This window comes from Podarcis vaucheri, assembly GCF_965113315.1.
Source record: "Podarcis vaucheri genome assembly, chromosome: 13".
Taxonomy (NCBI): Eukaryota; Metazoa; Chordata; class Lepidosauria; order Squamata; family Lacertidae; genus Podarcis; species Podarcis vaucheri.
Window position 1 is genome coordinate 54155132 of NC_138751.1, and position 26579 is coordinate 54181710.

The 26579-nt window shown below is 44.6% G+C and overlaps 1 protein-coding gene across 4 annotated transcripts; it reads right to left on the minus strand.

The window, feature by feature from the left end:
- Positions 1–9896: 9896 nt before the first annotated feature.
- Positions 9897–24878, minus strand: MSANTD3 (Myb/SANT DNA binding domain containing 3). 4 transcript variants are annotated; one of them, XM_082196471.1, is made up of 3 exons: positions 24747–24878; positions 20820–21269; positions 9897–16737 (listed from the first exon to the last, which is right to left on the minus strand). In XM_082196471.1, the coding sequence occupies exons 2-3, from the start codon at positions 21235–21237 to the stop codon at positions 16328–16330; spliced, it is 828 nt and encodes a 275-aa protein (XP_082052597.1). In that variant the 5' UTR covers positions 21238–21269; positions 24747–24878; the 3' UTR covers positions 9897–16327. The 4 variants fall into 4 exon arrangements, with proteins under 4 accessions (XP_082052597.1, XP_082052599.1, XP_082052598.1 ...); XM_082196473.1 differs by having other exon boundaries at positions 24741–24874; XM_082196472.1 differs by having other exon boundaries at positions 24735–24846.
- Between the last annotated feature and the right edge of the window lie 1701 nt (positions 24879–26579).

Here is a 26579-nt window from a genome sequence, read left to right on the forward strand (position 1 = left end):
CATGTGCAAGAAGATCAAACCTCTCCATTCTGAAGGAAATCAGCCCTGAGTGCTCACTGGAAGGACAGATCCTGAAGCTGAGGCTCCAATAGTTTGGCCACCTCATGAGAAGACGGAACTCCCTGGGAAAGACCCTGATGTTGGGAAAGAGCACAAGGAGAAGGGGACGACAGAGGATGAGATGGTTGGATAGTGTCTTCGAAGCTACCAGCATGAGTTTGACCAAACTTCGGGAGGCAGTGGAAGACAGGAGGGCTTGGCGTGATCTGGTCCATGGGGTCACGAAGAGGCAGACACGACTAAACAACTAAACAACAACAAATGGTAGCATGTTAGCATCAACGCTAAGGACCACTTCCTTGCTGCAGGGTTGCAGGAGCATAACATAGCAGAGGGAATAATTTATATAACAGAAGATGAATCGCCCCACTCCTAAACCTCGCCTTCTGTGACCACATCCCCTTTTCTCCCCAGTCTCCCGGAGGTCTCCACCTCCATCGTTCTGCCCGGACACTGAGGTCCAGCTCCGAGGGCCTTCTGGCGGTTCCCTAACTGTGAGAAGCCAAGTTACAGACAACCAGGAAGAGGGCCTTCTCAGTGGTGGCACCCGTCCTGTGGAAAGCCCTCCCATCAGATGTCAAAGAGAAGAACAACTACCAGACTTTTAGAAGACATCTAAAGGCAGCCCTGTTTCGGGAAGCTTTTAATGTTTAACAGACTACTGTATTTTAATACTTTGTTGGAAGCCACCCAGAGTGGCTGGGGAAACCCGGCCAGATGGGCAGGGTATAAATAATATATTATTATTATTATTATTATTATTATTATTATTATTATTATTATTATTATTTCTCTCAATCTGGCCCTGATATTGGAAGTGTGGTTGTGCTGGTGAGACAACTGCTTCAAGTACAGAGCATTGGGGCAGCAAGGCAGGGAAGGATTCAGCTCAGCTCTCCATGTACCCTTTAGAAATCCAGCTCAGGCCTGGCATTAGCAACTTGGCACCCTTGGGAAACCGTGAGGGCCCCAGGGCCCCTAACATTGTTATTTATTAAATTAGGTTGGGCGGCACCTTGGATGCCTCCTTCTGACAACTCCTGCAGCCAAGCTGGTGCCAAAGTCTGGGACAGCCCAGGACCTCCATACACAATGCCCAGACTTGTGTCCCAAGGGGGGCGCATCAGTGCTGCTAAGGCAGCAAAAGCAATGCCGGAAGTAGCAGTTTACTGGTCTCTGCAGCCACAGCTGGTGCTGTGATTCTCCTGCTGTTTGACTTCACCCCCAAAGGCACATTCCATTGTCTCTGTAGACCAGTGTTTCCCAACCTTTTTTGGGCAAAGGCACACTTGTTTCATGAAAAAAATCTCGAGGCACACCACCATTAGAAAATGTTTAAAAAATTAACTCTGTGCCTATATTGACTATATATAAAGTAACTCTCTTTAATAGGAATCAAATAAACACAAAGAAAGTATTTTATAATTACTTTATTATGAAATAGTAAGTTGCAGAATTTATTCAGCACGCAGAAAATGGCCTTTTGGGGGGTGAATGTGGATGAAGCAGGAAGAGAACTTAAAAAAAGGCATGCATGAAATCTAGCCCCAAACACACACACGCACACTTTCCCCAAAGTGGTTGATGACGCAGGATATTTCCACATGCTTCTAAAATGCACATTAAATAAAACGAGAGAGAGAAGTGCACGCATTCACCTGCCAGCCTCGGAGCTGTGGAATGCAGCGACATGAAGCAATCTGTGTCCTTCCAGGCGCCAACTCAGACCTGCCGTGCTGTTTCGTTCCCCCGGCGTCGCTGCCTTCATCCAGCCGGATGCCTCTCCTGCCCAAGGGACGTGTCAGCAGCCACCCGGCGTGGGGTAGAGGCAGGACGGCCCCACTTCCTGCTGCCCACAAGGCTTTGGGGTGAGAAACGCGGAGGGGCAGGAGAGTGGAGGTTGCCTTAATTGGAAAAAGCAGGGAGGTAGGCTGGTGTGCCGTGGGAGGGAGGCGGGCGAGTCGGGCGGCGAGCACACGCGGGGCGGCGAGCGAGCTCCCTCCCACATCCCATTGCCGCTCGCTTCGGCCGGCCTACTGGAGGAAGGCGCGAAAACCTCGCGCATGCGCAGGCCTTCCGCCTGCGACAGCCCAGTAGGCCGGCCGAAGCGAGCGGCGATGGGATGTGGGAGGGAGCTCGCTCGCCGCCCCGCGTGTGCTCGCCGCCGCTGCCCCGCCTCTCGCCGCCCGACTCGCCCGCCTCCGTCCCACGGAACACAAGGCAACGTCTCGCGGCACACTAGTGTGCCGCGGAACACCGGTTGGGAAACACTGCTGTAGACAGATGGATGCCACCAACACATAGCTGTCAACTTTCCCTTTTTTTGCAGGAAATTCCCTTATTCCAGCGCCGTTTCCTGCTGCTATCCCGGATTTTTAGGTATCCCGTAGACTGTCCCCGGGACAGGTGAGGCTGCTGATCCCTTATTTTTGAGGCTGCAGATCCCTTATTTTCAAATCTGAAAGTTGACAGCTATGCAGCAACAACCTTATTTTATCTTTCCCAAGGCAACACAAAGCAACTTACAACCAACCAACCAACTTAGCTACATTAAGAACAAAGCAGGTGGAAATACTTTAACAACATCCTGCCCACTTCAAAAAGGCCACAGATAGCTAAAGCCAGTGCTTTTCTTTCTAAAACAAATGTTTAGGGGTACTCTAATTTTCCTACTTGTATTGAAATACTGCCCCTCTAGGCTTCTAGAATAAAATTTAAAATACTAACGGATGCAAAGGAAAGAGGTGGATTTGCCCTGACAGACCTTCAACTTTATTATGAATCAGCAGCTTTTTGCTGGTTGAAAGAATGGCTGCTTCTTGAAAACACAGACATTTTGGATTTAGAAGGTTTTAATAATGTATTTGGATGGCATGCATATTTGTGGTATGATAAGGTCAAAGCACATAAAGCATTTAAAAACCATATTGTCAGGAAAGCATTGTTTAATGTCTGGATAAGATATAAGGATCTACTGGAAAACAAAACCCCAAGGTGGCTGTCACCGATGGAAGCGAAAGCTCAGAAAAAGCTCAATATGGAGGTCAAATGGCCAAAATATTGGGAAATTTTGGAACAAGAGGGAGATAGACTGAAATTGCAGAGTTTTGAGAAATTAAAAAACAAAGTGCGAGACTGGCTTCATTATTATCAGATAATGGAGGCATACAATTTGGACAAGAAAATTGGCTTCCAGGTGGAAAAATCAAAATTAGAAACAGAACTGCTAGAACCCAAAACTAATATTTTGTCAAAGATGTATAACTTGCTGTTGAAATGGAATACACAGGATGAAACGGTGAAATCTGCTATGATTAAATGGGCACAAGATGTTGCACATAACATAACGATGGCTGACTGGGAACAGTTATGGACCACAGGTATGAAGTTTACGGCATGTAATGCCTTAAGAGAGAATATTATGAAAATGATATACAGGTGGTACATGACACCAGTCAAGCTTGCAAAAATATATCATTTGCCCGATAATAAATGTTGGAAATGTAAAGAGACTGAAGGTACATTCTTTCACCTTTGGTGGACGTGCCCAAGGATTAAGGCTTTCTGTGAGATGATTTATAATGAGATGAAAAGGGTATTTAAATATACCTTTCTGAAGAAACCAGAGGCCTTTCTCCTGGGCATGGTCGGCCAAATGGCGCCAAAGAAGGACAGAACTTTCTTTATGTATGCCACAACAGCAGCAAGAATACTTATTGCAAATATTGGAAGACACAAGATCTACCCACTCTGGAAGAATGGCAGATGAAGGTGATGGACTACATGGAATTGGCGGAAATGACTGGCAGAATCCGAGACCAGGGAGAAGAGTCGGTGGAAGATTGGAAGAAATTTAAAGATTATTTACAGAAATATTGCAAAATTAATGAATGTTAGAATGATGTCAGAATGAAGTTAAGTGGTTTAAGCAGCAATGTTATAAAGGTGTATTTAAAAATGGATTATTAACAGGTGAGAATCCAAAGTTATAACATATAAAATTAAAGGATTAAGATAAAAACAAAGAGGGAAAGAAATTGCTGAATTAACTAACCGAATTGGAATACAAAAAAGGGAGGTATGAGGAGGTCAGGGAAGCAAGGTAATGAATGTAAGGTGGAAAGATTGATGTGTTTTTTATCTTTATTTTGTATTTTGTATTTTTCTTTCACTCTTATTTCTGTCTTTTCTTTTCTTTTTATTTATGTAATTTTTTTCTTTGAAACCTTAATAAATATCATTAAAAAAAAATGAAATACTGCCCCTCAATGAGGCCAAACATAGATTCAAAAAATGTTTAGGGGTCTGCGTCCCCCCAGAAAAAAGCACTGGTTAAAGCACAAAGACCTGGTTATAGAGGAGTTTTTGCCAGGCCCCAAAAGAAACATAATGAGGGCAGGCCTCCCTAGGGAGAGTATTCCATAAGCAGGGAGCCACCGCAGAAAAGGCCCTGTTCTCATGTTGCCATCTTCTGGACCTCCCGTGGAAGGGACACACCACTCAGTTAAAGAATGAAAGAATTTGGGGCAGTGAAGGACAGATCTGAAAGTTGATTAACAGTTGCAGTGCTCATCAGTGAACTTCCCTGCTCCAAGAGAGCTCCATCAAAGAGAGCTAAACAAGCCTGATAAAGTCCTCTTTCTGCCCACCTGCTTCCGGATGGCAGGGGCAGGTCTCCAACCATGACTGAAAAAGGAAGGGGGGGGAGAAAAAAATCCCAGTGAGGAACCTTAAGTGACAGCAGGAAATGCAGTGGCCCATGAGTTTGTGCATGTTGAGGGAAGCAAGCTCTGGGGGAAACGCCAGCAGAGAACTGAAACCTCAGTCAGGAGCCATGTTGAGATCAGTTGCAAGAAGAGTTGCTCAACGTAGAATCATAGAAGTTGGGAGGGACCGAGTCCAGCCCCATGATATGCTGGAACCTCAAGCTAAATCATCCATGACAGATGGCCATCCGACCTCTGCTTCTAAACCTTCTTGTATGTTCTCTTCAACCTACGCACGAAGCCCCTTGTCTCTTAATTCCATCTCTGCCATCTCCAGTTGTCCCTGGATTTCTATCTGATCATGAATCCATTCATTTCTTCCAGCATCCTTTGTAAGGATGTCCACTCCAACCCACCATCCACAGCTGTCCCTTTTCCCTTTACCTTCTCTTCTTCCAGCAGAAGAGGGTCCATATATTTATCCACAGGTCCTGTGCATTCTTTAGTCTGATGTATGTCCCATCAGGGACGCGGGTGGCGCTGTGGGTTAAACCACAGAGCCTGGGACTTGCCGATCAGAAGGTCTGCGGTTCGAATCCCCATGACGGGGTGAGCTCCCGTTGCTTAGTCCCAGCTCCTGCCAATCTAGCAGTTTGAAAGCACGTCAAAGTGCAAGTAGATAAATAGGTACCGCCCCGGCGGGAAGGTAAATGGCGTTTCCGTGCGCTGCTCTGGTTCACCAGAAGTGGCTTAGTCATGCTGGCCACATGACCTGGAAGCTGTACGCCGGCTCCCTCGGCCAATAAAGTGAGATGAGCACCGCAACCCAAGAGTCATCCACGACTGGACCTAATGATCAGGGGTCCCTTTACCTTTATGTCTGATCTAAGCTCTTTTAATACACATCTCATCCTTTAATTCTGTCAGTCTAACAGTCTCTGCATGACCATGACAACATCAATCAATGAGGAATTCAATGTTGTTTTTGCCATATTGAATTCTGTTAATCTGCTTTCAGGAACTTGTATCTGTTCCTTTATATATGCATTCTTTTGCCACACCGGTAAGGTTCAGTTTTATTTTCGCCGCTGAAACGGCATGTCCTCAATGGAGATTTATAGGTGATAAAAGGTTTAAAACAAATTAAGAGCTATCAATTGTATTCTTTTGAAGTCATTTCTAGAAATCAGAATACTTTAAGGAAAGTATGTCTCTAGTTATGTAACTTTTTTAGTCATAAATTATGTGGGTGTAAGTGCCATTACCCCAGGGATAGGTTGTGGCTTGGAACTGGGTGCGAGAGATGAATCAGATCAAGACAAGGGTGAAAGCTGGAATTATGAATCCATTGACATAGCAAATTGAAAGGGGAAGATAAGCGTCATCTTCAAAAATAAAGTCAGGTCAGGTTATGGCAGGGATGGGAGTCACGCACAGGGCAAGGAGGAAAACAGACAAGTACATGCACAACACTTGAAATATGCTCGCTGTGCCCAGGTCAGAGAACCCAGAGGAAAAGGAACAAAGCCAATGCCTAAAACAGGGCCAAGCAACTATAAAGAGGAGAAAGGGCTGTACCTCAGGGGTACAGTACATGCTTTGCATGCAGAAGGCTGCAAATGCAATCCTTAGCACCTAGAGCAGGAGTGGGGGACCAGGGCTGCCCAGATGTTGTTGGACTCCAATTTCCATCACTCTGAGCCAGCAAGGCCAATGTCAAGGATGGGATTTGCAGCCCTGGAACATCTGGAGAGCCAGAGCTCCCACTCTGCATCAAAATGTACAGCTGGAAAGGAGTCCTGTCTGAAACCCTGGAGTTATTGCCAGACATTGTAAACAATATCAACTCCATCTCAGTGTACAGTGCTTTTTGTTTTTGTTTTAATTTTGAATTTTACTGGTGCCATCCCCGTCATAACATTGCTACCCTGTACTGCTTTTATTGCTGCACAGTATACTTTATGGATTGGTCCTTAGGATAAAAGTAAAATAAAAATGACCACAGCACAATAGGATTTTTCAGTGAGGAAACTTTCAAGATTTATTAACAACTCATGATTTATTGGAACCAATTATGTGCATATACAATTTTTCCTACTAGCAATACAATTTTTATCAGAAATCCTTCATTTTGATTACACATTATACAATAAACAAGGCACTAAAATGTACACCTAGTAGTCATCTTATTATGAATTCTTTGCTTGACTTTAGTCTCTTCCTGATGAAAATAAATATTATTAAACAGATCCTGCACCAAAAAATTCCATCATGAAACTAAGTTATATAATAAAGATCTTCTAATTCCTTAAATACATCTATATGAAGTACAAGGTCACAGTTCTGTAAACCAAATGGAGCAAAAATCCATTATTTGGAGGTGGGGGCAGTTTTCGGTATTTTCCACAATGCAGTTTAGTAAATTAATCTGCTAGAAGCAGAAACGGCTTTGGTACTAAATTAGAAGAGCTCATAGATTTCTGCACATAGAGATGTGTGGGGGAGACTTTGAAGTAGTAAGCTCCCCACTGACGTGGCTGATCTCTAGGAGGACTACATGAATCCGCAGAACAGGTGATCCAACCCAATCAGAACCACCCAGATACACTGTAGGTGAAGTAAGAGATCATGACTGGCAGGTTTAACTTTGGTCCCCGTCTGAAATAGGAAGGTCAAGTTAAGAAGGGCCACTTGTTCCCAAAGTATGTTTTATCTCTCCAAGAAGGAATACCCAGTAAGCAGAGGAGGGGGTTGTTCTATTTGCCTAGATAGTGGGCCAACACACAACAAACTATTGGGTCCCCTGTATCAATCTACCCAGTGTCAGTTTTACTACACTTCAGGTACAAACGTGGGGCAAAATTCTCATTTGTATCAGCCTGGCCAGAGGTTTACGTGGGCAGAGGAGCTCGGCTCATGCAGCTAACCACTGAGTCTGTCTTGCTGGGTCAAACTGCATCTCAGCTAGAAAAAAATTCTGCAGGACTCGACTCACCACTTGTGAAGCAGAGTTCTAAACACGTATTTTACAATGGCCAGGAAAGAAAACTAAAGCTTGGTTGTTTGTGGAAAAACGAATCTGCACCACAGAACTCTTTTGAGTATAGGAGCGAACAATATTCTATATACTTTAAAAACTGTAATTATACCGTCAACTTTAAAGCAGTTTATTTAGGAGTATTCCACCTGATATCAGCAACAATACCCTGAACTTTATGTCTCACCAATGCAAGGCTGCATTTCAGAATATGAACATTAATTGTTACCATCAAGAGTACACTGGAGAGTATGAAAGTAAAACGAGCCTGCAACAAAATGTTGTGACTCTCTCTCTCTCCTACCTGCAGCCCAGAATGTTGTAAGCCTTTAAGGACCCTTACAAGGGTTCCACAGCAACATTAGAGTACCATAAGCCTCAATCTTCCCTTTTCCCACCTACTTAAAAATAAATTCTGCCTACTTATCTGTGGATGCCCTACTAGAAGTAACTTGCTTTGCTTTTAGATTTATACACTAGATTTTTCAAGTACTGTACCAATTTATTTACCGTATTTGCAGATCACATTTAACAGATGCCACAGCACTCCCAGTTGTGAAATTTTTACATATTTTCAATACGTACCTTAGATTTGCAGAATTGCTTCCAAAAGCACACTGAAGTAGTACAAACCAATAAAACGAAGTCCTAGGCATTGTTGGCGGTGATAAAGCTGTATAAGCTAATCTGCATTGCGAGAGTACACAACAGTGATAGCGGACAGAATCCAACAGGCCTGGAGTACCAGCAAAAAAGTTTCACTTGCATATTTCACCTTGCTTAGGGTACAGGTGTGGCGTTAATGGAGTTTTGGAAATGATGTGATGGATTTAATCACCGAGGACACCGACAGCTTATGGCGACAGCACTCTTTTAATGACAACATACTCTGTTTCTACATTTAGGCTTCATTTTCTTGGGCACAAGAAAGGGCATCCATACACACCCAACCCCAACACCCCCCCCCAAATCTTGGCAAATGGGGATTCCGCATGTTGGCCTTGCTACTTGAGAAAAGGTGCAAGCGTTGGGAGGACTCAGCCAACTAGATGAAACAATGTTGAGAACTACTCAGGTAGTAAACTTTAGGACCATTCCCTGATACTTCTTCTGTGCCTAGCTTGCTCTCTCTGCATTCATCCCGTGGGGTAAGCAGACATAGCTGTCAACTTACAGATTTGAAAATAAGGGACCAGCAGGCTCGAAAATAAGGGATCAGCAGCCAAAATAAGGGATCAACAATTACTTTTATAAAATACATATTTTGTTGCGTGCAAATGGCTTTAGATACCTATTAGGTCCATAAATTACCATATAGCATATAAAAAGGTAAAGGTACCCCTGCCGGTACGGGCCAGTCTTGACAGACTCTAGGGTTGTGCGCTCATCTCACTCTAGAGGCCGGGAGCCAGCGCTGTCCGCAGACACTTCCGGGTCACGTGGCCAGCGTGACGAAGCTACTCTGGTGAGCCAGAGCCGCACACGGAAACGCTGTTTACCTTCCCGCTAGTAAGTGGTCCCTATTTATCTACTTGCACCCGGGGGTACTTTTGAACTGCTAGGTTGGCAGGCACTGGTACCGAGCAGTGGGAGCACACCCCGCAGCGGGGATTCGAACCGCCGACCATGCGATCGGCAAGTCCTAGGCGCTGAGGTTTTACCCACAGCGCCACCCGCGTCCCATACATATAGCATACAGTGGTACCCCGCAAGACGAACGCCTCGCAAGACGGAAAACCCGCTAGACGAAAGGGTTTTCCGTTTCGGAGGCGCTTCGCAAAACGAATTTCCCTATGGGCTTGCTTCGCAAGACGACAGCCCATAGGGAAATCTCAGGGACAGCGGGGAAGCGCGGCGCGTCTTCCCCACTGTCCTCGGACCTCCTCCCGTCGCCGGGCATCGGAACGAAGCTCCGATGCCGGGCGGCGGTGGGGGAACGCACCGCCAGCCTGGCAAGCGGTTTCCCTAGGAACGCATTAATTGATTTTCAATGCATTCCTATGGGAAACCGTGCTTCGCAAGACGAAAAACTCGCAAGAAGAAAAAACTTGCGGAACGAATTAATTTCGTCTTGCGAGGCACCACTGTATATTCAACACCAAAAAACAGCAACAATTTGTTGCTGACAAAGCAAGCTGGACATAGAAAGGGCCCCATTACCTTCAGTAGCTTATTTAAGAGACATCATCAATAAGGGACAGCAGTGGGACACGGCGCTGGAATAAGGGACTGTCCCGCCAAATAAGGGACGCTTGACAGCTATGTTTGCAGATGGGTATGAAAACATGGTAGACTCGGCACCAACCCTGGAAAAGAATCTACCACTTAAACATTCTTCTGTACACCCTTTCCACCACCCCGTTCCTAAAATGCAGAATTCCATCCTCCCTACCCCCAAACTGTTGTTATTTCTGCTCCCTGATCTCTTTAGTCTCTTATGCCAAATTGCCCTCATTACTGACCCTGACAATCCATCCCTGGGTTAGCAAATACTTGGCCCTCCCATAATTAAGAGGTGGGGTGGGTGATAGAGCCTGTCATTTATGGCCAATGCTTAGAGGTTTTGTCTGGCATTACCATTATATATTTAAAGCAGGCATGTCCTGTATAACTAGGGCACATTGCTCAAACACAGCACATTACAGAAACCCACACAGGCAAGCAGGATGTTGGGGTGGGAGGAGCAATACTCAACAAACAGCTATTTGAAAGTTTGACAAGTGTTAAATATTAAGGATCAGTCATGAAAATGGTATATAAGCATTCCAGCAGGCCTAAATAAACTTGTGACCCATCAAACAAAACACAGCTCACTAATAAGCCTCCCGTTTTTGCTGCTTGCATGGAACCACAGAAATGGGGGCACCTGAAGCACATGGCAAGTCACGGCATCTGGCTAATCGCTGCAGTCAGCCTCATGGGTCACGAGTTGCAGAGACCTTAGCTGAAAGCTGCCATGATGTTAAGAAGCCTGAAATATACATGGACTAAAAGCAAAAAGTTATGAGTTATGATTCTGAATGGCTAAGTAAATTAAAAATTGACGCACAGAGAAGTTCACAAGAACACACATTTAACAATGATCTAACTGTGATTTTGTTAGGATATTTAAATGTTTCCACCAAATCACAGAGAGAACCAATTCTTAAATTTGTTAACCTCCATTGGATTTATCATAGCTCAGCATTATAAACTGCAAGCCATTCCATATATTTAAAGTTGGCTGATTAAATGTATGGTACAGTCCGATATTACTCAGGCCTAAGTTCCTTATGATGCAATCCTATACAGAACAGTCCCCTTACTCCTATATGCCTGCCTGAATCGTAGTCCTGTTACAAGAACTAAATCCCAAATGTAGGGGCATAGCATTGCACCATAAGAGGGATTTTGTCTTGTGTTTCTTGAACAGGGCCTTTTTGCATCTCATGGCAAACTACTTTTAAAACAGGGGAATTTCAAAAGCAGCTTGTGGTATGGCACAGGGCCCTGGAGCTTTAAAGGAAAAACCCTAAAAAGCTTGCCCAATCCCTTAGGGGTGATTAGGTAGCTCTCTGATTCTTGGCCTTACTTTATCCGGCATGGTAGATGAGACTACCAAACTTCTCAGGCCAACGGGCATACTTGGAAAATCGAGAAAGTGCTCTGCGCACCAATCACACAAAGGCTGTGTGGCGTGTGGCACAAAATGACCACCACAGCTAAAAGAACAGGGGAAAAAGAAGACCCCCTCAAAATGGTGTGAGAGCCCTGCCTCACAATCGGGGGGAAAACCAACGACATTGGCCACCACCACATTTACGCAGAGACAGAAGCTCTTTGCCCCTCTCCTCTGACCAGGAACTGAACATGAAGAGCAAACTGTCTCTTGTGGGTTTTTAAGGGACATTTTACGAGGACCTTGAACGGGTTCCACAGGAGGTACTGGTGGGCATACTGGTGTCTGTGGGTGACGCATGGGCACCCCTGAGAATTCTACTTGTAAACATTTCTATTTCTCTTCACCGTATTGTTCAGGTCTCTAATGTTTATTTTCAGAACACTTGTCTGAATATTGATGAGGCTTTGGTTATTTCCCCCACGCCCCACCATCTCATTCATATATAGTTGTCCCTTGACATTTCTCAGTTCTGTATACTGTACCTAAAGAAACAAATACGAAGATTTTAAAAAATACAATCCAATTAAACAGTCCTATTAAACAAAAAACAGATTATGGACCATCATATAAAAAGTTGTTTCACAATAATCAAACATTAAAATGGAATAAAGAAGCTGAACCCCACATGAAAAAATATCGAAAAACAAAAGTCAAGAATGTGTACCCTAAAACTGATAGTAACATCTCAAAAAGGGGATATTGAAACTAGGCAATGAGAAGAGGAGATTCTGATTTGTTGAGCAGAAACTGGTCCATTAAATTTTAGATCAAGCTTCCTCAACTTCGACCCTCCAGATGTTTTTGGCCTACAACTCCCATTATCCCTAGCTAGCAGGACCAGTGGCCAGGGATGATGGGATTTGTAGTCTCAAAATATCTGGAGGGCAGAGGTTGAGGAAGCCCCTTTTAGATGAACTAGTATTTTAGACAATAGCAAAGGCTTGTATTTCTCTTTGTTCATACCAGATCAATTAATCAGGGCTGTGTGTATTTGCAACTCAGCACATGTGCAGAAAAGTAGCAAAATTTTGTATTGAACAGAGTTCAGAATCCTCAGCATGCCTTTAAAAAGAGGTCCTAGCCCTTATCACGAAAAATATAACTTTGGTGTGTGGAGAATGCATGGTGAAATTTCTAAAGTAGGGGGGCAATTTAATATGAAGCACCAGGAATCAGGTGGCGGAACATTTGTGCTTTGCTGTAGCTCATTCCTTCTACCCCAGATTACAGAAACAAAATGAATTGTATACGCTAAAGAAATACAAGGCACATTCATACATCTCACAGTATCTAGATTTTCTCCTTGCAGAATTTGAATGAGGAATTCATACAGTTCTATATCCAATATACCAGGAAACTACTCTATTTAGACAAAAGCAAAGAGGATGAAATGTTGAGTTCTACATATTATCTAAATAATAAGAATATAAATGACAGGGAAGGGGGAAATTCAAGGGAGAGAGTGAAATAAATCTATTTAACATGGTAACACTGAACAGAAGACATAACAGGAATAAAAAATAAATGATAAAGTAGTATTTTAAAAGTTCAGAATTTAGAACGTGAAAGAAATGGAAATATCTCAAGACTGGCAGCAAAATTGCAGTGTAACTTGTGTCCCTCTCTACCAAAAAATAAACACAGTTGAAGAAAACTCCACTCTGAAGTGCTGAGAAACTGAGGCTCATTGAAAAGGGAAATACTATTGGCATCCAAGGAGAAGGGGGAGCTGGGCAGGGGCTAAACCTAAACTACTATTTTCTGTAATAAAATATATGAACGCATGCTAGTTTCTCTTTACTTCTGACAGCTAAATTCACTGCTGAGTTTTATGCTCTTTGCACTGCTTCATATTAGAATTAAACTGCCTGCCACACACGCTTGTTTTAGGAATGGAGGATGGAGAACGTTATCTGGGTGCTAAGCAAAACCTAATGTCTCGTTGTAAATGAGGTCCAAGCTGCTCTGCCTCAACTATAGAGATGTCCACATGGGTGACCCCTCTTTTACAGGTAGTAGTTTGTGATAATTTTGGCAAGGGCAACTTGTCACGCAGAGGTGAGAGCACGTGCACCTTCTGAAATTCCCAGTCGCACACAGGAACAGGAGCCCCATTCTAATTTGGAACAGACAATCCTAATATGTACCAAAGACACTAAAAGGAGTAGGCAAATGAGAAGTAGCCTAACATTTCCCCTCAAAATACTTTCTAAAGGGCTTGTGATTTCCTGAGGCTTGGGGCTGCAATTGCTCCCTCGTTTTCTATTGGATTATGCTGGAATCTGCAATTATTTTTGCAGTGGTTTGAATTCAGTATTTAAGCTCTACACATGCATTAACTAACATAATTATTTTCCCTTTGGAAAATTATTTAAAATACAAAGTTTGAAACTCATTTAAGAATCACAAAAATCTCCACAGTATAAGCACAGCCCTCTTTCCAGTTACCTTCCCATTCCCTTTCCCCATACTTCTGATAGTTTCTTGTTTGCCTGGGAATCTGTTAACTGTGAACCAGTGTGCACTTTATAAGATGTTTCATAAGATCTGTTGAACAGTTTGAACAGAGCTCCTCAATAAGAAGTTGCACTAAAAGATGCATTACCAAAATACTGTACACAAATTTTGTTTTTCCAGAATGAACATATTTGTACCCGGTCTTATAGTCAAAGGAACGCACCAGAAAAGACCTGAAGCGACTCAATTTCTTTGAGCTTGATTCTATTTGAGAGGAGTGAGGTAGAGCAAGGATTTCATGTCAGCATGTAAATGATCTGCACCTATGAATGGCAGATCTTCATCTCATTCCCCAAGTTGGTATTTCAGCACACCATCCTATCAACAGGAAAAAAGAGGAAGCCTTTATGGCTAATTCTGTGCAGTGCGCATGTGCAGCACCATAAACCATGCTCATCCCCTTTAGTTAATTCAGAGTAATTCCCACCACTGTACTCCGAACTCACAATTATATACTATTTAAAATCTCAACTCTAGCCACCCCCATGCCCTGGAAGAGAAGAGGAAAAACTCCTTACCCTTTTCCTTGACATACCAAGATGGGAGTGCTGAAAGCAATGACAAACGTATGGCGCTTCACCAACATTAAGCAACAAGCTTGTACCCTTAGTGTGGAAACCTTTGGTCCTCCAGTTGCTGCTGAACTACAACTCCCATCAGGCCTAGCAAGCATGGCCAATGACTAGGGATGATGCAAGTTGTAGCTGCAATGTCTGGACACCCAAATGTTCCTTATACCTGCCTGAAAAATTGACTATGCCTCCCCCTACTTTACTGGTAACCCTCTGCTACTGTAAATATAAAAGAGGGGCAGCTCTAATCCACTCATGCTAGTTTTGCAACAGATTTGACAGCACTCTTAAGTAGCTCCAGGTCTCTGTCTTAGCAGCATCTGAAAAGATTTACCTGTAAATCCAACTGAAAACCACCTGAAGCCCAATGAACACAGCAAGGTTGCCCCATTTTGTGAAGAAGAGAAAGCTAATATCACCATTTGCACTGATTAGTCATAACTGCCAAATCTACATATGAAACCGTGGAAATTCATGGTTGCTGCTTCATTAAAACAGAAGCAAGCCTGCTTCTCCTTTGTCACGTACTTAGAGGGTGGTGGGTTCTCTCAGTCCCTTGCCTCCCATCAAAGATGAAAACTCTTCCAGAGCTCAGTCACACATTGTGATGCTCAATGCATTTGCCAGTTACCCATTCCAGGAGCCACAGCCACTCCGTGTGGCGGCGGAATTATCTGCATTTGCCATGTGTACTCATCACATTTTTACAGGGACTTGCATGTAAAAATGCAATGTGTTTCAATAGCCCCAAGTTACACAGTAAATCTGCACTTTAACCTCCTTACATTTGGCTGGTGCTCACTTCAGATCCCTGGCTCATGTGGACTGGGACCAAGAGATAGGTGCAGTACGGAGAGGGTGGTCCTGTCGTGCAAACAAACTGGACCTGCATCCTACTAGATGGACAGGTGGCCTCCTTCCCGACACGACGAGAAGCCAAGCAAGCTGAAATGAACCAAACGGAGAGGTGCCAAGTATCCAAGTGATGCTGCAATCCTGTATACACTCACTGTGGAGTACACGTGCACAGCTGCAAATCACACACAATGGCAATTTTCTTGATGCCTTCTTCAACCGCAGAAAAGTGGCCAGACAGTAGTAATTTTGCCCTAAATTATATAGCTGGCAGGTGAGCCATGCCCTATAGTGCAAACTGAGTGCAGCGTCATTAATGGTTAGGGGTAGGAGAGAAATGTGGTGGTGGTGAACTTCCCTTGTGGCCAGAGAGCTAATCAATTGTTTGAAAGCTTTCCATGCCCTCTTCTGAAGCTGTTCCTGATATGATGCTGCCCTTTCCCCACATTCTATTAATAAACGGAAAACGTATTATGTCCTCTGGCTCAGTGATGCAGCTGAGTCACTGCGCATCTGCTAGCAGCCCCACCTCAACAAACATTTATGGAGGATAAGTCAGAATTCTTGCTTCTTGGAAACAAATTTAAATTTCAGACTTGAAATAAAATACTAAAATGCCCAGCTACGTATCTGCTGTTCAGAACTTTCTAGACAAAAAGTGTGCACCACAGAATACGCCTACTGACTTCCTGTGTGTATAAGGGGATGCTCAAAAAATGATAATAATTGAGTTATTGGGCTTAAAAAACAACAAATAGATACCACATTTTCCTTAGCTCTTCCTTAATGTTTGTTCACAGCCTAGTGGGAAGGCATTCTCTCAAACTAAAAATACAAAACTAGCAGAACTGAACCCCGCCTCATTCTCTTCTAATAAACCAGTGACGCCAGTCCGTTTTATGGCTGGCTGCTGCCTTCTCTAGGGCGAATTAGGGAACGGTCTGTTGAAAGATGAGACGGGCCACTCTTTTGTAACAGTTTGAAGTTTCCGCTCCCAGTACATTTTTTTTTTGTTGAGCACCTCCATCTTGATTCTGTGCTCCTCTTCCGCCATCTCACACTCCCGCTCGATCTGCTGAATCTTGGCCACGTGGACTTCATTCATCTGGATCAGCTGCAGCTGCAAGATGGACATTTGCTGATGGTGCTCTTCTTCATGCATCTTTTTCAGATCACTTTCCTGGGCAGCTTTACTTCTGAAATTTTTACTGCCTGTTATTCTGACTGCTGAACAGGAAGGCTCCGATTGCGAGGTTCCTTCACATACCTGGAAATGTACAAGATCTTTGTCTTCATCGCACAGTTCTCTGTTTATTACGGTGAAAGGTTCTGGGGAAATAAAATAAGAAATATGACCATTATAATAATTTTCAATTTTTTCCAACCCAAGAGCCAGTTTGGTGTGGTGGATATAGTGTTAAACATACATTGGGAGACTTGAAGCCCAAATTGAAGAAGAAGAAGAAGAAGGAGGAGGAGGAGGAGGAGAAGAAGAAGAGAAGAGTTTGGATTTGATATCCCGCCTTTCACTCCCCTTCAGGAGTCTCAAAGCGGCTAACATTCTCCTTTCCCTTCCTCCCCCACAACAAACACTCTGTGAGGTGAGTGGGGCTGAGAGACTTCAGAGAAGTGTGACTGGCCCAAGGTCACCCAGCAGCTGCATGTGGAGGAGCGGAGATGCGAACCCAGTTCACCACATTGCAAGACTACCACTCTTAACCACTACACCACACTGGCTCTCAGCTATCAATGTCACTGACTCAGCTATCAATGTCAAAGTGCAAGTAGATAAATAGGGACCGCTCCGGCGGGAAGGTAAACGGCGTTTCCGTGTGCTGCTCTGGTTCGCCAGAAGCGGCTTAGTCTTGCTGGCCACATAACCCGGAAGCTGTCTGTGGACAAACGCCGGCTCCCTCGGCCTATAGAGCGAGATGAGCGCGCAATCCCAGAGTCGGTCATGACTGGACCTAATGGTCAGGGGTCCCTTTACCTTTACTATCAATGACTGGGTGGTCGCTACCTTCAGCTTAACCACTTTATAGAGCTGTTGCAGTGAGGATAAGCTAGGATAACCCCATGGGCTCCATCTTGACAGCCTTGGAGGAAAGATGGCGTATCAATGTGGTTTTTAAAAACGAGAGTAAATTACTGCACAGCCAAGCTTACATCATCTTTCCCTGAAGCAGATTCAGGACACTGGACATTGTGACAGCATCAAACTATGAGCACTACCATTATAGGGTGGAAGAGGATAGGGCTTTCAGAGTTGAAGGTAGTCTGAAAGAGGAACAGCTGCCCTGGGTTTGTAGGCATCCCTCACTTCCTCTGGTGCACAGGTATGGGTAAAAAATGTTTGGCCAGAGAAAAAGACGAGGAAAAGGAAATTCAGCTCTCTTTAAAGCTCTACTGTTTGCCTCCACTGTCAAGGCTTTTCTCTGAGAGTAGCTCTATAGGGGCCTTCACAGTTAGGATGACTGACACCATGTTGAATTTTGTAGAGTACCTCCAAGACACAGGAGGTTTGATAGGATCTTTCGCTTTCCTCAGAGGACTGGAGGCTGCCTGGGCCACCTGCCCTTTGAAGGCCCTCAAGCACCTCAAAGCACAAGATTATCCCCTGCTCCAAAGTTCAGAGTGGGGGGCTTGAATTCAGCAGGCTTGAGAAAATAGGGAGGAATGCTCTTCCTACTAGGAATAATCGGGGACGAAATCAAAAAAGAGGATAAGGTAATATTTCAGTATGCCACAACTGCCGCTAGATTACTAATTGCCCAAACCTGGAAGAATCCAAATACCCCATCAATTAGAGACTGGCAAACAAAATTATTTGAATTTGTTAATCTTGCAAAAATGACACAAAAAATCAGAAACCAAAAAAATACAAAGTTTATTAACAATTGGAATAAATTTATGATATATATCGAAGGGAACTACAGAAACCTAAAAACTATAGCAGGTTCGATATAAATCTTTACGATGTGCAAACCATTAACAATCACGAGCTGCAGGAAAAATAAATTATGTACATTAAGAAGCCTGAAAGCGGGAGGGATGGAGGTCGGTAGAGGGCAGAAGAATGACTTAAGTTTTTAAAGTTATAAAGAAATAAGTGTGAAGACAAATAACTGTAATGGAAACGGATAAGATCATTATGTTATGTTTTGATATTCGTAAATTATTTTTTCTCTTTTTTTGTAATTGTTGATTTGTTTTCCTTTTTTGGTTATGTATATGAAACTTAATAAAAAGAATTTAAAAAAAAGAAAGAAAGAGAGAAAATAGGGAGGAATGCTCAGAGTGGCCTCTTGGAGTTGGCCCAAGATGTCTTTTGAAGTGCTTGTACTGAAAGAAGCAGGCAGGGAAGAGAACAACAGAACTACAATTCATATCCTCCTGCTAAAAGGTCTCTTTCAACTCAAGGATTTATTTTGAGATGCTATAACCCACAGCTGGGCAACATGCGGCTCTTCACCTCCTTTGGTGTGCAGCCTTGAAGGATGTAGAAACAGATTGGGACAGAGCACAGGTAGGTTTTTTTGAAAAAAAAAGGAAGATGACAGAATTGGCAGAGCACAGATTTGACTCTTTTCACTGAGCTCACCTGCTCCAGTTCATGTTAAGTAGCTTGCCCTACAGAAAAGGAGAAGGTTTACTGTCCTTGAAACAGGTGCTGTTTTTGTACGCAGAGCTTTGCAAAAAGTTTCTCAACTTGCAAAAAAGGGAGGGAGTCAGAAGCATGAGGGAATGGAGAAGTTGTGGGTAAAAAATCCTTTCAAGAAGTGCTGAACTGCACTGAGGGAGCAAGGGTTGGGGCGTAGAGGACAGAATCTTTTGCTCATCATACTTATTGAAACATTGCTGGAGGAGAAACAAAGCAAAACAGATTCTGGGGGTAAGAAACAGGTAGAAAACATAAAGTGTGATGTGTTGTAATTAAGAAGAGCAAGGATTTTGACAGGGGAGAAACAGAGCTGAGGTTATTTTTGCTTTCCACCTTCCTTCCTTCCCTCTGAAACTCCAGAACATTGAACCAATGCCGGTATTAGAAATCTCCAAGTGTAATTTGCTTTTTGCTCGGGACAGCCGTGCCCCCCCCCATCCCTTGTCCTGGCTATGTGGATGCTCTGTGGACTCCCTGGAAGGGTGTGCGACAAGTGTGGATCCTCTTTGATGGCGCTTTGCACTCCTGTGTCTGTTTGGGCTGCACACTCATGTCTGCAACAAATGCTTTGATGTTTCTGTTGGAGTGCAGTACTTTGGCATCAGTGATGCAGGAGTACACGGCGTCGTGAGGGGTCCCAATCTGTGTGTGTCTGAGGCGCCACTGTGCCCACGTGTGTTACTTAACGGTGTCCGCCTAGGGTGTGTGCTTTTCTTGTGTTGGGTCATGCATGTGGTGGGCAGAGCAGCGGTCCTTGCTGGGAGCTGTGTGAAGATTGGCTGATGCAGAAAGGTTGCTAGGGGCATCTACACTTTGCAGCTTCCGCTGTGTTCATGGCCAAGCCCAGTGACTGCTCCACTGGTGGGTTGACTGATATCCATACTTTGCACTGCTTTGCTGGTTGGCAGCTTTGCCTGTGTGCCAGCCACAGTGGCTCCTTGTGGACTTGCATGAATGGGACTGAATGAGAGAATGAAGGGATGGTGTACGAATGGGAGAGAAAAGGAGCGGCTCTGCCCTGCCCAGGCTTTGGTCCTGCCACTGGTTTGTGGCTTCTGACCACGTTCCTCTGAGGAAATGTGGTTGTTGACCACAAAGGGTTACTCTCTGCTGCTCTAACCTGTGGGCCTCCCACAAATGGATACAAGCATGTTTTTGATGTGTTAACTAAGATATAAACAGTTTGAATGGTAGGTGTTATTTTCATGGCTGTACTGGAACAAAATGCAGCGGTCTTCAATGTTCTTACACCCAACCTAATTGCAACCTGAGGCTCACATATAAACTCACATTTATGAAGGTTAATCTGAATTTATAGTCAAACCTCTCAAAATGGCTTAAAAATAAAATCATAATAAAGTGAACTTGTTAAAAACTAATTATCCCAAATAATTAGAAATGCATTCACACATATACCAGGCATGGGGTCAAATGGTAAGTTATAGGTTTGTTTGTTTTTTTAAAAAAGATTAATGTCTCATTCTCTTATTCCCCCCTATCATTCACTTTTTTCTTCTCTTCAGGAGAAAAATGGTGCTGCTATGACACACCTGAGGGAAAGGGCATGATCCTATCAAGTGTCATGACTCACCAGTTAAATCCATATAGATTGTGCTCATTTACTTATACTGGAAAAATCATAGCGCCACAAGAGGTATCACCAGGTGAGCAAACTGCAAATTTTCTATCTACTTTTGGAATGTAAAGCTATGAGAATAGTTTACTGTAGATCACTAGAAAACAACTTTACCTTGGCTGGAGGCTTCTGGCTGATATTCAGAATCCTCTTCTGGTGGACTCTGCAAAAAGTATACCTGCTCAGGTACCATGCTGGCAATCTTCTCTTTTCCCAGGATGTGATTACTTAGAAGTGGACTAATGCTCCTTTTTACCTTGTCTCGCCTTTCATGTGCCATTATTTTCTTTGTCCGTGCTTTGATGTTCTCCCAGCATTTTTTCAGCTGCTTGAAATCTCGTAGGGATACACTTGGTTGAGAATTATATTCATGAGCAAGGGCCTGCCAGGTCCGTTGTTTCAGTGCAATAGTCCTTGCGTCACTTTTTTTACACTCGAGTACATATTTGTATTTCTCAACTAATGCCAGCAGCACACTCTTCTCCACTTCAGAGAAGTATTTGGCAGGTTTTATCACTTCGCTGTTTTGCATTTTCTTTTGATTCTCCAGAGTGCCAAAATAACCTATAAAAAAACAACAACAACAGACAGCTTACTTTTGCAAGCATGATTGATTTCACAGCAAATAACATTCTGCTCAGAAAATGTTCTTTTTCGTCACACAAAAATGTTAGAATATTACACTATCATCAGTCAGTCAGTCAGTCAACACAATCACCAATAGCAGAGTTCAGGACAAACAAAAGTGCTACTTCACACAATTCAGAATTCCCTACTACACAGTGTTCAAAATTAGCCAGGCGCCAGGCGCATTTTGCACATGGCTTTTAGCCACTTGCAACCAAGTGAAGAGGCCTGGGCACAACAGGAAGTGCATGCCTGGGGATCATTGGGTCTGGACTGTTTTCACACACTATTACCGCATCTTACAGAATTCTATCAGTTACATTTTGTCTGCACAATCAGAATGAATTTCAGGAACCAAAATGCTTTTTTTCTGTGCAGCTGGAGCAGGAGAAGTGAACAATGTTATAGTTAATTATTGCCGCTTGTCTTAAATTACCCCACCCCACTGCCCTGCTCACAGTTGTGAAGAATATTCTTAAGTTATGAATGGTCCGGGTCACCATGAAGAAAAAGAGGTAAGAATAGGCCTATATATCTGTGGGTTGTCCCTGGATAAAGTGACTTTTCTTCTTTAAGTTCTCAAAGTGCTTACCCTAGCTCAAGGGTGTCATCTGAACAAGTCAAATGTTTAGCTGATAATCAAACAGTCAGTTCATCGTTTGAAAAATAAGACTTTAGAGCAATCTTGCTCCCAAATGGCAACTAGACATTCTGTTTGGGCAACTGCAACCAGGGGTGCCAACTGGAATAAAATATTGGGCAACTGCAACCAGGGGTGCCAACTGGAATAAAATATTGGGGGGGGGGCGTAGCCCAGGTAAGCCCTGCGCTGCAAAATTGATCACAAGACACAGTGCATGGACACCATTTGAATGGCAATGCCCAGTGCTATTTTTCTAGATTTTTCTAGATTTTGGGGATCTGGGGGAGCTGGCTGTAACCTTGGTTTAAGGAGCCTTTTGGCACCTAAGCTTATATATCTGAGTTTCTAACAGTGATAGCCCCTCAAAGCCACTAAGTTAGATGGCTTGAGAAAAGAGAAAGAGCTATCATTTCCTACTCGTTACCATGACAGCTAATTGGAACACCCCTGTGTAGGGGCAGTATGCCTCTACGTGCCAGAACCAAACAGCAAAGGTTGGGCATCATCTTCGTACTCTAGTTTATCCAATTAGTTATCCATATTGATAGCAGAGTGGCTATCGGGGTGGCTTTAGAGGGCTGAGGGATGCAAGACCTGATAGGGTAGGGGTGCTAACACGTTGTCATTGACCATAAAGAATGGAGATATGGAATGTAAATGTGATTTGGTAAATGGAATATGGTTTTTTGAATTCAGAATGACAGATAATGGGTCTCTGCTTTTTGCTGGAGTCCAGCCCATGTGGGAATTATTGGTAATGAGATGGCAGAAAGGAGAAGCTTTGTGAAGTTTGTGGGGTGGAAGTAACAGCTGACTATGTAGCATAGGATTGTTTGAGATACAGGGATGAAAGGGAACCTCCCCCTCACAAACTGAGTAACTTTGGGATTCGCTTTGGGGTTTGGTTTAACAATTATAACTTGAGTAACAACATTATAGCCAGTAGGTAGCAATAATAGGGTTTCTTCTCTTGCTTTGCAGCACCAATAAAATCAAAGAAGAACAATACAGTGGTACCTCGGGTTACATAAGCTTCGGGTTACATATGCTTCAGGTTACAGACTCCGCTAACCCAGAAATAGTGCTTCAGGTTAAGAACTTTGCTTCAGGATGAGAACAGAAATTGTGCTCTGGCAGTGTGGCTCTGGTGGTGCTTCAGGTTAAGAACAGTTTCAGGTTAAGTTCGGACCCCCGGAACGAATTAAGTACTTAACCCAAGGTACCACTGTATTGGTATCCAGCTTCTTGACTAGATTGTTGCTCCTGTGCTGCAGATCCATGGTAGATCCATGGATCAAGGCGTATAACTGCCAAAACTCTCTGCTAAGATCTTGGGAGCACACGATTGCAGCTTCAACTTCTCTCCAACAAACATACCTTAAAACCAGTCCATTATAACTCTAGGCCAAATATTCTTGTGAAGCAGGAATGGTCAATTGCAAGGATACCTACCTTTCAAATCCACAGGGTCCTGACTTTCCTCCCCAGAAGAAGTCTTGAAGATTATGATTAATAAAAGACAGGAAATTTCATTGTAAGCACCTCTCTCTCTCTCAACACTTAATTATGTATCCTGTTAACCCCTCAAATATTGCCCCACACTCAAAAACATGAAGGGAGTGGGGGATCATCCTAAATTGCATTATGCTTTTCCCATGTGCATATTCAGCAAAAGAAGCAATTCCCTGCATTAATAAGGATAATTCACAATACATTTCAGTTTATAGGTTGATCTGTATGCATGTTTACTTCCATATATGTTACCTTAGAGTAAACATGTGTCAATCAGCCTTACTAAAGCTAAGCAGGCCTGGCTCTGGTCAGTGCCTGGATAGGAACAAGGCAAACATTGCTTTGGCTTCTGTGACACAAGAAGGTCTGGAGGTAAACACAGGAATGTAAACGTACAAATGACTTCTTGAAAACGCCATGGAAGGCCACAGAAGCTATAGAGGGATAAGTGCAGGCTCTTCTGCCACAACAACCCCAAGATGTACAGAGATGGGGAAACCTATGGTCCGCCAGGTGTTGATGAACTGCCGCTTCCATCAGCTTCCGCCAGTAAGATCAATGGCAAGGGATTGTGGGAGCTGTAGTCCAGCAATATCTGCAGCGCTACAGGTCTCTCATCTTCCCTGCACTTGGGGGTTAGCCAGGCTCCAAATGGTGTTTTTGAGATCACTTCATTTGAAATGGCAAAAGCTGGCAGCGCGGAGATGTATATCCCATAAACACTCCTTCGGTATTCCCTCATCAGGATTTTACACAGGGAAGCAACTGAAACAGCCACAGTGGACTGCAATATTCTCAATCTTAATTCTAAATATTTACAAATGCTGCCACCAATATTAGATGTCAGAATGCCTCGTCTAGCCCAACTTCTGAAATCAAAAATCCTTAAAAAGCGCAATGCTATCCACGTTTACCCATGATCCGGGGGGGTTTCGCCCCCCAGACGAGGACTGCAGCCCTGCACACACTTTGCCCGAGAGCAGACTTACTCCGGAGTAGACGCAGGCAGGGCTGCACAAGTTACACGCGACCATGTTGCGCCACAAGGACCGGGTGGGGAACAAAATGACCATCTGTGGCCCAGCGAGCCTTTCCCCTCAGCAGAGAAATGCAAATTCCCTCAACCTGTTACACATCTGGGAAGGCATCCTGGCCGCTTTTCTGGAGCAAAGAGCTTCCAGAGAGACGGGGGAGCATTTCCCTTGGAAATAAACACCATTTTACACATGCATTTTAAAGACACGCACACGCACAATTACCAGGCTTGGGTGGACCACGGCCTCCTCCGGCTTCCTCCCCCTGCTTGCTTTTTCCTGGATGCTGCCGGGTTTCCCTCTCTTATTTTGGAGAAGAGGAAAGCACCGATCCCAGCCTGACAAAGGACGCCCCGCCACCCACGGAATGCGCATCGGCGGCTGCAGGTTTGCAAATGCAGGCGCGCAAGCGGCGCTTCAGACAATAACGAGCAGCGCTCATCTTGCCGTTGCCCCGGCGGAGGGGAGAGAGATAATCCCCGTAACGTGTGGATAGATACGGGATCGGCCTCCAATCCCAAAGGGCAGCGCAACAGCCCCTGCTCTTAACAAAAGCCCCACCATTAATTGCCAATCTCTCCCTCCCTCCCTCTCCGCGGCTGGCTTTAGAGAAGGCGGGATCCGCGTCGCTTCCACCTTCCTCCCCTTCTTCCCCGACCACTAAACCACTCCCTCCTGCTCTTCCCAAGTTCCGACGCGGGTCTCAAAGCGGCGGCCACCAAGCGAAGCCGGCGCCCCGGGTGGAAACGTTGCAATCCCATAATTTCGCGCTCGGGGCACGAAGCAAAGGCGAGAACAAATGTGTGCATGCGTGTTATGCATGCATGCATGCGAAAACTGACAACAAGCGTTGCTTTTTCTCCCCGCGCCGCTGCACTAAAGACAGAAGGCTTCCTGCCTTCTTCTTTTTGCAAGACTCGTAGCAGAGAGTGACCCAATGGAGCCGCTCCCTCTTCTCTCTGGAAATCCAGTCCGGGTTTTCTCACCCGACAGCGCCGCCGCGGCTCCGGCCGGGAAAAGTGGGTGGGGCGCGCACTGCGCATGCGTATTGTCACTTGCGTGGCGCCAGCCGAAGAGGAAGGTTGTCGGCGGCGGCGGCGGCGGGCTCTGGGAGTAGCTTGAAGGAGGCGAGACGGGTCGGGGGCTGGCGGTGGCCCGGGGGTCGCCTTCGCGAGGGGCTCGCCTGCGGAGGGCCTGCCTTTGGCGGCGGAGAAGTCGGAAGAAGAATGCGGAACGGCTGTTGCTGGTGTTGCATTATGTATACTCCGCCTTTCCCCCTGACAGGGACTCGAGGCGGCGCACGGGGGGAATCATAGAATCCTAGAGTTGGAAGAGACCACAAGGGCCATGGAGTCCAACCCCCTGCCAAGCAGGAAACACCATCAGAGCACTCCTGACATATGGTTGTCAAGCCTCTGCTTAAAGACCTCCAAAGCAGGAGACTCCACCACACTCCTTGGCAGCAAATTCCACTGTCGGACAGCTCTTACTGTCAGGAAGTTCTTCCTAATGTTTAGGCGGAATCTTCTTTCTTGTAGTTTGGATCCATTGCTCCGTGTCCGCTTCTCCGGAGCAGCAGAAAACAACCTTTCTCCCTCCTCTATGTGACATCCTTTTATATATTTGAACATGGCTATCAAATCACCCCTTAACCTCCTCTTCTCCAGGCTAAACATGCCCAGCTCCCTTAGCCGTTCCTCATAAGGCATCGTTTCCAGGCCTTTGACCATTTTGGTTGCCCTCCTCTGGACACGTTCCAGTTTGTCAGTGTCCTTCTTGAACTGTGGTGCCCAGAACTGGACACAGTACTCCAGGTGAGGTCTGACCAGAGCAGAATACAGTGGCACTATTACTTCCCTTGATCTAGATGCTATACTCCTATTGATGCAGCCCAGAATTGCATTGGCTTTTTTAGCTGCCGCGTCACACTGTTGGCTCATGTCAAGTTTGTGGTCAACCAAGACTCCTAGATCCTTTTCACATGTACTGCTCTCAAGCCAGGTGTCAGGGAAGTAAGAAGCATTCCCCCTCCGGATATGGACGAGGAATCACCTCTGA